At 39.4% G+C, this 12454-nt stretch overlaps 1 protein-coding gene across 1 annotated transcript in view; it reads left to right on the top strand.

Moving 5' to 3' along the window:
• The first annotated feature begins 667 nt into the window (after positions 1-667).
• Positions 668-12454, top strand: part of LOC124717209 — a 149103-nt gene continuing 137316 nt past the window's right edge. Inside the window, exons 1-2 of the mRNA XM_047243989.1 lie at positions 668-885; positions 7586-7648. Coding sequence (XP_047099945.1) covers positions 883-885; positions 7586-7648 — 66 coding nt within the window. The 5' untranslated portion in view covers positions 668-882. The remainder of the gene's footprint in view (positions 886-7585; positions 7649-12454) is intronic.

Here is a 12454-nt window from a genome sequence, read left to right as displayed (position 1 = left end):
AGGTTCATATGGATAATGCCAAGTCTCGTCACCCATGATGATTTTTTCCAGAAAAGGTCTGCTGTTTGCATTTGAATCAAGTCACAGCAGGCGCCCACGGACGGTTGCTTTTGTTCTGGAGTCGATGTGTGTGGGACAAACTTTTCACAGACTTTTTCTCCGCTTCAAAACATTCTAGCGAATGTCCTGAATACTTCATTTAGAAATGTTCAGCCCTTCAGTGATAGCTCTGCATGGGAAATAACGCATGGGAAATAAAGATTATGAACTGAATCAGTGTTTCCTCCAGACGAACTTGAGGTGGGACACTCTGACTTCTCGTTAGTGTGCGATTTCTTCTTTTAATACCAGGAGGGTGGGGTGGATATGTATGTTTAGTGTGTGTGTGCCCACTAGGAAACATCTCTCATATATATATTCCCCGAGTTTTACATAGGGACTGTGAATCCGTTCCTACGCCCCTGCATTTTGGAAGAAGGAGCCAAGAGCCCCTACGCGCAGGGAAACGTCCCTACGGTTGGCAAATAGGCTATCTACAGCGGCGCCGGCTGGAAACGCCTGCCCCCTTGCGGCCGCCGGCTGCACTACGTCTGAGATGCGTGGCGTCGCTGCGGATATGGACGCCCAATCAGCATCAGACACCGACGCGCAGTCCCGCCGCAGCCAGACGCAACGGCCTACTTTTATCGTCGCTGCCTCATTGGTCGTCGCTGTCAAAATTGTGAAGCACTGAACATAGTGAAAACGGCTAAAATAAACAGAAAATAAGAACTGCTCATCGTGCGCTGGGAGGCTGAACTGTGATCCAGTTCTGGCCTGTTTTTGTGAAAGAGAACTCATATTTGGAAGGACATAACCTGAACGGATCCATTCACGCTGGAAATGGTTAGTTTTATCGTAGCAACAACTATAGTATTTTTGGCTTAACAACTAACTTTTGCGTAGTACATGTTGTATATATCGTATTGGCTACAACAGCGAAATCTAACGCTACCGTCTAAATCGTACACAAAGGGTATATCCAAAAAATCGATATCGCTTATTGCAAGTTATCTTACCAAACGGCGTACTCGTCATTGCATTTTCGGAGAAACGTAACTGCTATTAGCTGTTTCTCGCAGCTGCGTTCGCTTGTCAATAAAATGAAATGAATTGTTCGTATGGCTTTATTGTTGTTCGGCCACTTGCTGCAAATAATTCTTTTTACTTTATGCTAATTCGGCGATTTGCGCGTAGTTGATGATAAAATGATGATCACTTGCTGCAAGTAATTCTTTTTATTTTATGCTAATTCGCCGATTTGCGCGTAGTTGACGATAAAATAATGACCACACACACAGACAGTTCCGAGCGGATAGAATCCGGCCCGGTTTGGAATACTACCAAGGATGGGGCAAAGCTAATCAAAAGACCAAGATTTGTTGAGTATTATCAGTACTTTCGTTACGATGAGTGATGGTGGCGGTACCAAAGTAAAATATGAACTTCTCAAAATTATTAAATAGAGTTAAACTGAGGAAGAAAGAAAATAAATAATTTGGGTGCAGCACAAATTTTACATTTGGATGGGCAATGACGTCAGATACCCTCACGATTCTGCCTCTGTTATACGCTGTTACGCTTCCATATAACCAAATGCAGCCTATATGTAAAGGAACAACGCCTCTCTGTCGTACATCATTTAAAAAACATGGTTGTAAGTATTCAAACATGCCAGAGGCTATAAGAGACGCTCAGCGACTAAAATGCGACGGGCTTGTGTCTGAAATTAGAATAGAAGTATGGATTACAGACGTTGGGGGTTGTATTAGTGTTTTATTCATTATGTTGAATCATCTTGTATATAACGTGTCAAACAATAAAAGCACATTCGTAAATATGACAAAGTTCAAAAGTCAAAGAGTAAGTAGCTTTTTCAAAGAGTAATTATTGTTCCATATTCCGCTTTATTTTCTTCAAATTAACAAATGTCTCGAACTAAACACTTTCTAAGGTAGCCTGTGTTCTTCCTCAGCGTTCAAGCTATCTCCATACCAAATTTCATCGAAATCGGCTCAACGGTGTAGTCGTGAAAGCGAACAGACACTTACTTCTGCATTTACAATATTAGTACTGAAAGTATGGAGATGGATAACGTCCAATGCTCATTTTTGTTTGTTACGTATTTGGGGATTACTAACATTAATGAAACACTTATCTTTAAACTCTTTTTTGCTGCAGATTTTTGGTTTCAAATCAGGCGTTAGAACGAATGCAAAATGCGCACGCACATTTTAATCGAAAAAAGCATTTAAGTAGTATGCTTACTGTATCGCATTTTAAAGCAACTGGTTGGAAGACTAAATGTCAATGTTAAATTCCCATCTGAGTTATTTTTTGAAAGCACAGAAGTGCAGCAATAGTGTATTCGTTATTGATGCTTTATGATTATGTGTGTTGGATATTTTCAGTGAGTTAGGTACAGTATCACATTCGTATAACATTTCACAGAGAAACAGGGGACAAAGTGTAGGCCTTCATGTAATTTATGTGTAGAATACTATTCATTTTGCTACTGTTGATTAATTTTTGTAATACGGTAACTGTTACGAAGTTGTGACACTCATGACCATTATACTGCGCAGTACCTGCAACACGTTTTAAACGTGGCCAGCATTTTATCTCATTCATTATCCAAGAGCGTATTCGACATTCTTCAACAATTTACATTCTTGCTACTTCTGTCTTCCCTTATTACAAGTTTCATACATTTTACTGGCATTTTATCTTCACTCCTTCTCCACAAAATAAAGGTTTCTTGCGGTCGCGACTGTTTATGCTCATTTCAAAAACTTTTTGAAGTGTTAACTGTATGGCAGCCTAAGATTTACAAATACGAAATTTTTATCAAAAAACTATGCAAAAACCCGGGTGGTACGACTGTCGGCTATAACAACCGTATACCGTCGGTCCCTTCGACGTCGTTATAACCGGCTTTAACTATATTGCCTAGATTGTGTTACATGCAAAATTTAGCATGTATTTGGTATCAGATAAAAATCATCAAACAGCGTGCGAATATTACACTAATATGTGCCATAGGTTTGGCAGTTTATCTAAGTGGCTCGCAAAAGTGAAGCTTGAAAAGATAATTTAAATAAGGTATCGGTATCTCATCTTACCCACGTTCCGTACGGTTCAAATATGTTAGGGATATTCTGCTTTGACAAAAACTCAATTCATTTTTATATTCTCTTTACGTGTAAATGAACGATGTGACACCATCATCAGTCGGTGTCCGCATATTTCACTTAACCGCACACTGTGCTGTTAATCTCACTGATTGTCTTACACAGTATAGCAGGTATTCAAGAAAGATTTTTACCTGCGTTTTTAATTTGTTTGCTCGGTTTTCCCAAACTGTCAAAACTATGAACTGATTCGCAGCTTGCACAGTTTCACTAATTGCAATACATTAGGAAAACAAGAAATTGTTCTGCTCAGGGCAAAGTCTTACATATCGCTAAACCAAAGATGGACTTTAATAGTCATCGTGTATGAAGAGGAGTCACCTTAAGATGAACATGTAAATTTAATTTTTCAGGGTAAATTAGTCCTGTTCTTACTATATTGCATTGGTTGTTGACTTTGGCAGTTTAAAATCAGGTTACCACTTGTCAGCCTAACCAAGACGTAAGACTTCATTTCAGCTCAGTCTGTCACTATAGTTTTCATTGCACAATATACATCGCACTATAGTTTTCATTACACAATGTACATCTACGAAAGCGCTCTTGGGCATATAGTGAGTAAGCTGCTGTGAATGGGTGTGTTGGGTAGGTAGCTTAAGCACCTGCAATCATCTCCCACAAGTAGTGGCTGCTATCCAGGAGGAAGGTACACATTATTGCTTGTTGACCAAGTGGTTAGACTTCAGAAATATGTGCCCATCTTTCCCATTTCTTCTCTAGCAGACTCTCAAGCTATTTATATACGGCTTTCTCTTTTTTTTAATTTTAAAACGTGTCTCAATATCAGTCGTTTTCTAGAGTTGGTGTCTCGTTATCCTTCTCTTCTCTTATCCAGCCTAGATACAAACAGAATGAAAATCACATATCTGTACCATTTTGCTCCACCTTGGTTTGATTTTAAGAGGTTTTGCTATTCACAACTGAAACCTCTGTCAACAAGAAGGGTAGCTATTGCCTGTTTGGAGCATTTGCTCTTAAATATTTATACCGTTCTTAATACTGAGCTGTTCTGTCAACTTTTACACCATAGAATTTGTGTACATTATAAAAACAACACTGTACTGATCGTTTCTCGGTATAATTAGTTAGGAAGTGTTTACCACAAAGAGAGTTCTGTTATTCTGTGGAAACTAGCAGCGATAGAGAAGGTGGAAAACGGTCTTTATACACACACAAAACCGAAGAGATGAGACTGACTGTGGCATTTCAGAAGGAAAACTCTGTAGACTACAGTGAGATTCAACACTGTTAACCTAGGGAGAATCGTTCATTCAGAGACCACGTTTTGAAGACTCCCATCATTGGGTAGAATTGTCACGGATATAAGCAAACTAAAACATACACTCCAATAGTATGCTGCTATAATGAACCACTCCTAATGGCTATATAACTAAGTGTAATTAAAGATAGGAAACTTCTGCTATTATGGGAAGTACTTACTAGACGCTATTTCCATTTTAGAAAAAGCAAAAAACTGCAACCTAGTATGCTGCATTCTTGATAGAAAATTTCCTGCTTCAACAAGGTCCAGCTTTTGTAAATGGATAATTCAGTTGCTAGTCAACTTCTACACCCTTTGTCTTCTTTTTTCTCTTTATTTTGGCTTTGGGTTACAAGGGCCATACAGCCAATAATGGTTATAAAGTGCCACAGAAAAATTAATAGCAAAAAAGCAGAATAGCACTAAATAATGAAGTTAACGTACAAACACACTCTAAAAAAAATAAGAGCTCAATTAGACAAACTCCAGAGAGCCGATGGCAGTGATGACAATGACTTTGGTTCATGAAAAGAAAGACGTTTAATGCTACATAGTGATGAGATGTGTTGACCTTGGCTTTTTACAATGTTAACAGCAATTTGCAGGTACAAGAACAAATTAATGCAAAAGAGAAGTATATTGTATTGGTGTTATACAATGATATGTTTTACTTAAAATATGTACTGACATTGAATATATTTAAAGTAATCTGAAATAGTTTTTGTTTGACGACTGCTTCTATTCTGTCTTAATTTTTGGAACATCATTACAAGTGAACCTGATTTATCGAATATTGTTAATTATGTTGTTTATTAGCTATGACATGTTATATTATTATTTATGGTCGGAACGTTGTGGTAGAATGTAAACACTTTAGGATTAAAGGAGGTCACTCACTGAAAATTTGAAGCATTCATTTGTCAACAGCACTCACAAAAAAGGATGAAATTGCTAGTTTTCGGAATACATTCTTCCTGAACATAGAGCACATACACACATACACACCTACACGCACACACACACACACACACATACACACATACACTTCCACGTCACCATCATTCTGCACCGCTCTCGACTGACACTGACAACCATAATCAAATGCCTAGCCCATGTCTCTGCCACCTGTCCCTCCCACATTCCTTGACAGAAAACTCTCTGCATCCATCTGAGCTGCTTGCTACTCACCCCAACCCCTTCTCTTGCCTCCCAGCTCTCTCTCCCTGTACCCACCCCACCTGACAATGGAAACCCTATCCCAGTCCATCTGCTAAACTGCACTCCTGGCATTGTTTATCCGGGAAACAGAGAGTGTATGGGTGAGGGTGGCAGGGGGGAGGGAGAGGGATTATGGGTATGGCTGTATGCTCTAGCTCAAGACAGGATGTATTCTGAAAGTTAGCAAGTTTTCTCTCCTTTCTTTGTGTGTGTCCTGCTGTAAGCTCAACACTTATGGTTTTTGGTGAGTGTCTTCTTTACCCCTATTTTATTATAATTTACTTTGATTATACTGATGATGTAGTCTCACTAAATAACCACTGTGTGTGCATCATGATCTTCTTCTGCCAACTCTGTGTCAATCTCCCCCTACCCCTCTCCATTCCATCTCCTCCTCTTGCCCACTTTCTTTGTTCATCACCTCCTTCCCCTCTCACCCCATCTCCTCCTCCCCCAATCTTTGTTCATCTATTCCTCAACCCACAAACTGTCCATCTCCTCTTGCCTCCTCTCTCTGTCGATTCTTCCCCCTCCCCCCTACTTTCATCTTCTCTCTCTCGCACCCTCTCTCTCTGACATTGAGCCTCATTTACTGTTGTTGCAAACGAAAATCTCAACTGGGAAATGAAGTCAGTTAAAATGAATAGGTAGATCTATTGAGATCATTAATATAACAAGTACAGAAGAGACACGTCAAGATGCTGTATCTGTGAGGATAGTAGCTTCAGTGAGATTATTTCTTGTAGTTTTAGTCCGAGGATGATTAAACCAGCAAAGTTTCGAATGACCTAGATTTAATAGTAGAGTTGCATTCTAATCATAAGTTGATTAGCAATGAATATGAGATTCCTTTTTCCTCTTAAAACTATCTGCAATGGAGGCAACAAAACAGCACACAGTTGACTGTACAATTTTTGATTAAAATTATATATAAGGAGTAAGAATCTGTCTAATGGTGTAAAGCACTGATATCTGTTAAAAATGACTGTGAATGTCATGACACAGCATTTCTTTTTTCGTCAGATTTGACAGAAAATCTGTACATTCTTATTTTTAAAAAAATACGTAGCCTATGTTCTTCTGAATGTCAGTGGAATATCATGTAAAAGTTCGTAGTAAAACGGTCAAGAAATTTTCTAGATTTTTGGTAACAATATATATATAGCCAATGTTTGTCTGAATATTTATTAGAGCATCATGCAAAAATTTGAAATAAATCGGTCAATGGCTTTTCGAGATTTTTGATAACAGTGTTTCCCCTGTATACATTACATATATATTTACTGACGATATGTAATTAAAAATGTAATCTATGTCTGTCTGAAAGCTTATTAGAGTATCTTGTAAAAATAAGAAATAAATCGATCAAGAACTACAACTTGCCTTTATATAGTAATGTAGATTAAATTATCACTGACCTGTCCTATGTCATATGTACTACCAGTGCACTAAAAACAATTTACTGGATAAAACAAATAAAAAAATACATAGTTTACAGAATGAGTAGCTAACAAAATAGTCCTTTTAGTTGAATATGAATTTCTGAAATATTGCCATTTTCCTGTCCAGTATCTAAACAGAGCTTCTAAAAATAATCTGGGTTTTAGGAATAAAAATAGAAAATAACTATAAACTTGAGTTCCCTACCGATTGGGTCTAAGCATATATGGAACAATTAGCACTGGCTTAATTGTCAACTTCCATCCAAGAATTATAAATTTGTTAAAGCTTTCGTCAAATAAAACAAAATTTTATTTCAAATACAGTCTAGAATTCCCCTGCCCAAACACCTAGAACATTTTACCTATTTTTTGTTTTGTATGCTTTGTTCACAGTTTGTTCTTTGTACTACGTCTTCAAATATTTTTTATTCCAGGAAACGCCCCCAAACCAACAAACAAGTTCTGCCTGTGGTGGGACTACAATCGGACAAGGGCCAGTAAGTAATATTAATATCATCAATTATGCTTAGTATGTGGAGAACATTTCAAAAGTAATTAAAAAACGACTCGTATCCGTCTACATCTACGTGATTACTCTGCTATTCACAATAAAGTGCCTGGCAGAGGAACCACCTTCGAGCTGTCTCTCTACCGTTACACTCTCGAAGGGCACGCGGGAAAAACGAGCACTTAAATTTTTCTGTGTGAGCCCTGATTTCTCTTATTTTATCGTGATGATCATTTCTCCCTATGTAGGTGGGTACCAACAGAATGTTTTCGCAATCAGAGGAGAAAACTGGTGATTGAAATTTCATGAGAAGATCCCGTCGCAACGAAAAACGGCTTTGTTTTAATGATTGCCACTCCAATTCACGTATCACGTTTGTGACACGATCTCCCCTATTACGCGATAATACAAAACGAGCTGCCCTTCTTTGTACTTTTACCGCAGTTCCACCTGACGCGGATCGCACACCGAACAGCAATACTCCACAATAGGGCGGACAAGCGTGGTGTAAGCATTCTCTTTAGTATACCTGTTGCAACTTCTAAGTATTCTGCCAATGAATCGCAGTGTTTGGTTTGCTCTACACACAGTATTATCTATGTGATCGTTCCAATTTAGGTTATTTGTAATTGTAATCCCTAAGTATTTAGTTGAATTTACAGCCTTCAGATTTGTGTGACTTATCACGTAATCGAAATTTAGCTGATTACTTTTTGTACTCATGTGAATAACTTCACACTTTTCTTTATTCAGGGTCAATTGCCACTTTTCGCGCCATACAGATATCTTACCTAAATCATTTTGCAAGTCGTTTTGTTAAGTCCTATAGTGCTCAGAGCCAAGTCGTTTTGATCATCTGATGACTTTACAAGACGGTAAATGACGGCATCATCTGCAAACAATCTAGGACGGCTACTCAGATTGTCTCCTATGTCGTTAGTATAGATCAGGAACAATAGAGGGCCTATAACACTTCCTTGGGGAACGCCGGAAATTAATTCTGTTTTACTCGATGACTTTCCGTCTGTTATTATTAACTGTGACCTTTCTGACAGGAAAATACGAATCCAGTCACACAACTGAGGCGATACTCCGTAGGCAAGCAGTTTGGGTAGAAGATGTTTGTGAGGAACGGTGTCGAAAGCCTTCTGGAAATCTAAAAATATGGTATCAATTTGACATCCCCTGTCGATAGCACTTATTACTTCATGAGTATAAAGAACCAGTTGTGTATCACAAGAACGCTATCTTCTGAAAGCGTGCTGACTATGTGTCAATAAATCGTTTTCTTCGAGGTACTTCATAATGTTCGAATACAGTATATGTTCCAAAACCCTACTGCAGATCGACGTTAGTCAAATAGGCCTGTAATTTATCGGATTACTCCTATTTGCCTTTTTGGGTATTGGTGTGACTTGAGCAATTTTCCAGTCTTTAGGTACGGATCTTTCTGTGAGCGAGTGGTTTAATATAATTGCTAAATATGGAGCTATTTTATCAGCATACTCTGAGAGGAACCTGACTGGTATACAATCTGTACCGGAGGCCTTGCCTTTATTAAGTGATTTAAGCTGCTTCGTTACTCCGAGGATATCTATTTTTATGTTTCTCTTCTTGGCAGTTGCTCTTGATTGGAATTCAGGAATATTTACTTCGTCTTCTTTGGTGAAGGAGTTTCGAAAAACCGTGGTTAATAACTCTGCTTTAGTGGCACTGCCATCAGTGACTTCACCGTTGTTATCACACAGTGAAGGTATTGATTGCGTCTTGCCACTGGTGTGATTTATGTATGACGAAAATCTGTTTGGGTTTTCTGCCAGATTTCGAGACAAAATTTCGTTGCGGAAGTTATTAAAAGCATCTCGCATTGAAGCACGCGCCGTATTTCGAACTTCTGTAAAACTTTGCCAATCTTGTGGATTTTGCATTCTTTTAAATTTGGCATGCTTTTTTCGTTGCTTCTGCAACAACGATCTGACCCGTTTTGTGTACCATGGGGGATCAGTACCATCACTTATTAATTTATGTGGTATATATCCCTCAATTGCTGTCGATACTATCTCTTTGAAAACATTCCACAACACTTCTACACTTACATGATCAGGTCAGAAGGAGTGGAGACTGTCTCTTAAAAAGGTGTTAAGAGCATTTTTATCGGCTTTTTTAAATAGATATACTTTGGGTTTCTTTTTGATGGTTGTAGGTGTTACGGTATTCAGCCTAGCAGCAACTGCCTTGTGGTCGCGAATCCCTGTATTCGTCACATTACTCACTATTTGTCCAGGATTATTTGTTGCTAAAAGATCAAGTATGCGTTCGCAAGCATTTACGGTTCGAGTGGGCTCATGAACTAATTGTTCAACATAATTTTCTGAGAAAGCATTCAGTACAATTTCGGATGACATTTTATGCCTGCCGCCGGCTTCAAATGTATAATTTTTCCAGCATATCGAGGGTAGATTAAAGTCACCTCCGACTATAATTGTATGAGCGGGATACTTATTTGAAATGAGACTCAGGTTTTCTTTGAACTGTTCATCAACTATACCTTCTGAATGGGGGGGTCGATAAAACCATCCAATTAATAGTTTAGTCCGATTGTCAGGTACAACCTCTACCCATACTATTTCACACGAACAATTTCGCTACAAGGCAAACTACCTCTGACAGCAATAAATACTCCACCACCAGAAAGGAGAAAAATAAATTGCCGACCACCTTCAGATTTTTTGTTACCAAAATTTCTTTCGGCCCCTTTCAGCCGACTTCAGTCTTTGCAAATCTTTCTTTTGTGATAACGTGATATAATTTTGACTAGTTTTCTGTGTTATTATTTTAAATCGAAAAAATCGCTGAATTCGAATAACCTGGCCTCAGCTGTATTATGGGCGGATGAGCTACCTGTTGGTGACACGTGAAAATTAGTGTCGGACCGGGACGCAAAGCCGGATTTCCCGCTTACCGCGAGCGGTCACCTTAACCATTAGGCTACTCGCTCACATGCCCCAGACCGACCCAAACTTCAACATGTCCATATGTCACATATCTGACTGATACGGGAATACAGAGTAAACCCTGCAAGCATTTCGTGATAAATGTAGGAGACTAGGGTGTAGTGATGTTGACGCTCTTACATATAGAACTTACGGTCAGTGCGGGAGGCGTGCACGGATAGCATAATGGTTAAGGCGACCACTCATAGAAAATTCAGGTCCGAGTTCCGGAATGACGCAAATTTTCGTATGTCACCAGCGGATAGTAAAAACTTGGAAATTTGTGGTAAGTCCTATGGGACCAAACTGCTGAGGTCATCGGTCCCTAAGCTTACACACTACTTAATCTAACTTAAACTAACTTACTCTAAGGACAACACACACACCCATACCCGAGGGAGGCCTCGAACCTCCGACGGGGAGCAGCCGCGCGAACCGTGACAAGGCGTCTGAGACTGCGCGGCTAACCCGCGCGGCAGTGGATAGTACATCTATACCTAACACAGCTGAGAGCATCTTCACGTTCAGTGAATTTATTTCGAACTTTGTATAGCTCTATTCCGTCATCAATGTCCGTCCATTCAGAAGTGCAAGTAAATATTATTTTAAGTCTAGAAGTTGTAATACTTTTGAAGTGATTGGCACTTTTGAGTACCTCACTTAAGACTTGAAGTCAACAAGATTGCATTTTGCACATTCTCTGGCCAGTCAGTTTGTGACCTTTTTCCCATTATTGTGCTTCATTGATGCGTTGTTTAGAGAACGTTTTCACCTCTTTTCTTATGACTTCGCCGATACTTTCTTTTATCAGTTTGCAGTTCGTAACAGCAAAACCGACATGAATTCATAACTCAGAAATATTTCATAAACATGAAAATCTCAGAGCTATTTGAATTTTGCCTGTTCTATTCAGATTTTTGATAGCGTTAACCACTAGAATTTATTTATTTATGGATCCTATATACTGAGGTGAAAAAATTTACGGGATACCGCCTAATATCGTATCTGACCTCTTCCAACAATTCGACGTGTCATTCACTCAACAAGCCGTGTGAAGTCCCCTGCAGAAATATTGAGCCACGCTGCCTCTATAGCTGCCCATAATTGCAAAAGTATTACCGGTGCAGGAACTGGCCTCTCGATTATGCCCCATAAACGTTCTGCCCGATTCATGCTGTACGATCTGGTGGCCAAATCATTCGCTCGAACTGTCCAAAATTTTCTTCAAACCAATCGCGAACCGTTCTGGGCTGACGACATGGCGCATTGTCGTCCATAAAAAGTCCATCGTTGTTTTGGAATATGAAGTACACGAATGGCTGGAGTTGTTCCCAAAGTGGCCGAAAATAACCATTCCCATTCGATAATCGCTTCAGTTTGACCAAAAGACTCGGTCCAATCCCTGTAAACACAACCCACAACATTATGGAGACACCATCGGCTTGCACAGCGCCTTATTGACAACTTGGCCCCATGGCTTCGTGTGCTCTACGCGACACTCTAATCCAACTGTAAGCTCTTACCAACTGGAATTGGGACACATCTAATCTGGCTACGGTTTCCCAGTCGTCTAGGATACAACCGATATGGTCACGAGCCCAGGAGAGGTGCCACAGGCGATGTCGTGCTGTTAGTTAAGACATTAACGTCATATTTCGCCACACTGTCCTAACGGATACGTTCGTCGTAGTTTCCACACAGATTTCTCCTGTTATTTCGCACAGTGTTGCCCATAATCAGGTCGGAATCCTTTTCACATGGATCACCTGAGTTTAGAAATGACAGCTCCGTTAATGCACCGC

This window comes from Schistocerca piceifrons, chromosome 9 (genome assembly GCF_021461385.2).
Source record: "Schistocerca piceifrons isolate TAMUIC-IGC-003096 chromosome 9, iqSchPice1.1, whole genome shotgun sequence".
In the NCBI taxonomy this organism is placed as follows: Eukaryota; Metazoa; Arthropoda; class Insecta; order Orthoptera; family Acrididae; genus Schistocerca; species Schistocerca piceifrons.
The sequence above is the reverse complement of the archived record's forward strand: the minus strand, read 5'-3'. Positions and strand labels throughout refer to the sequence as shown.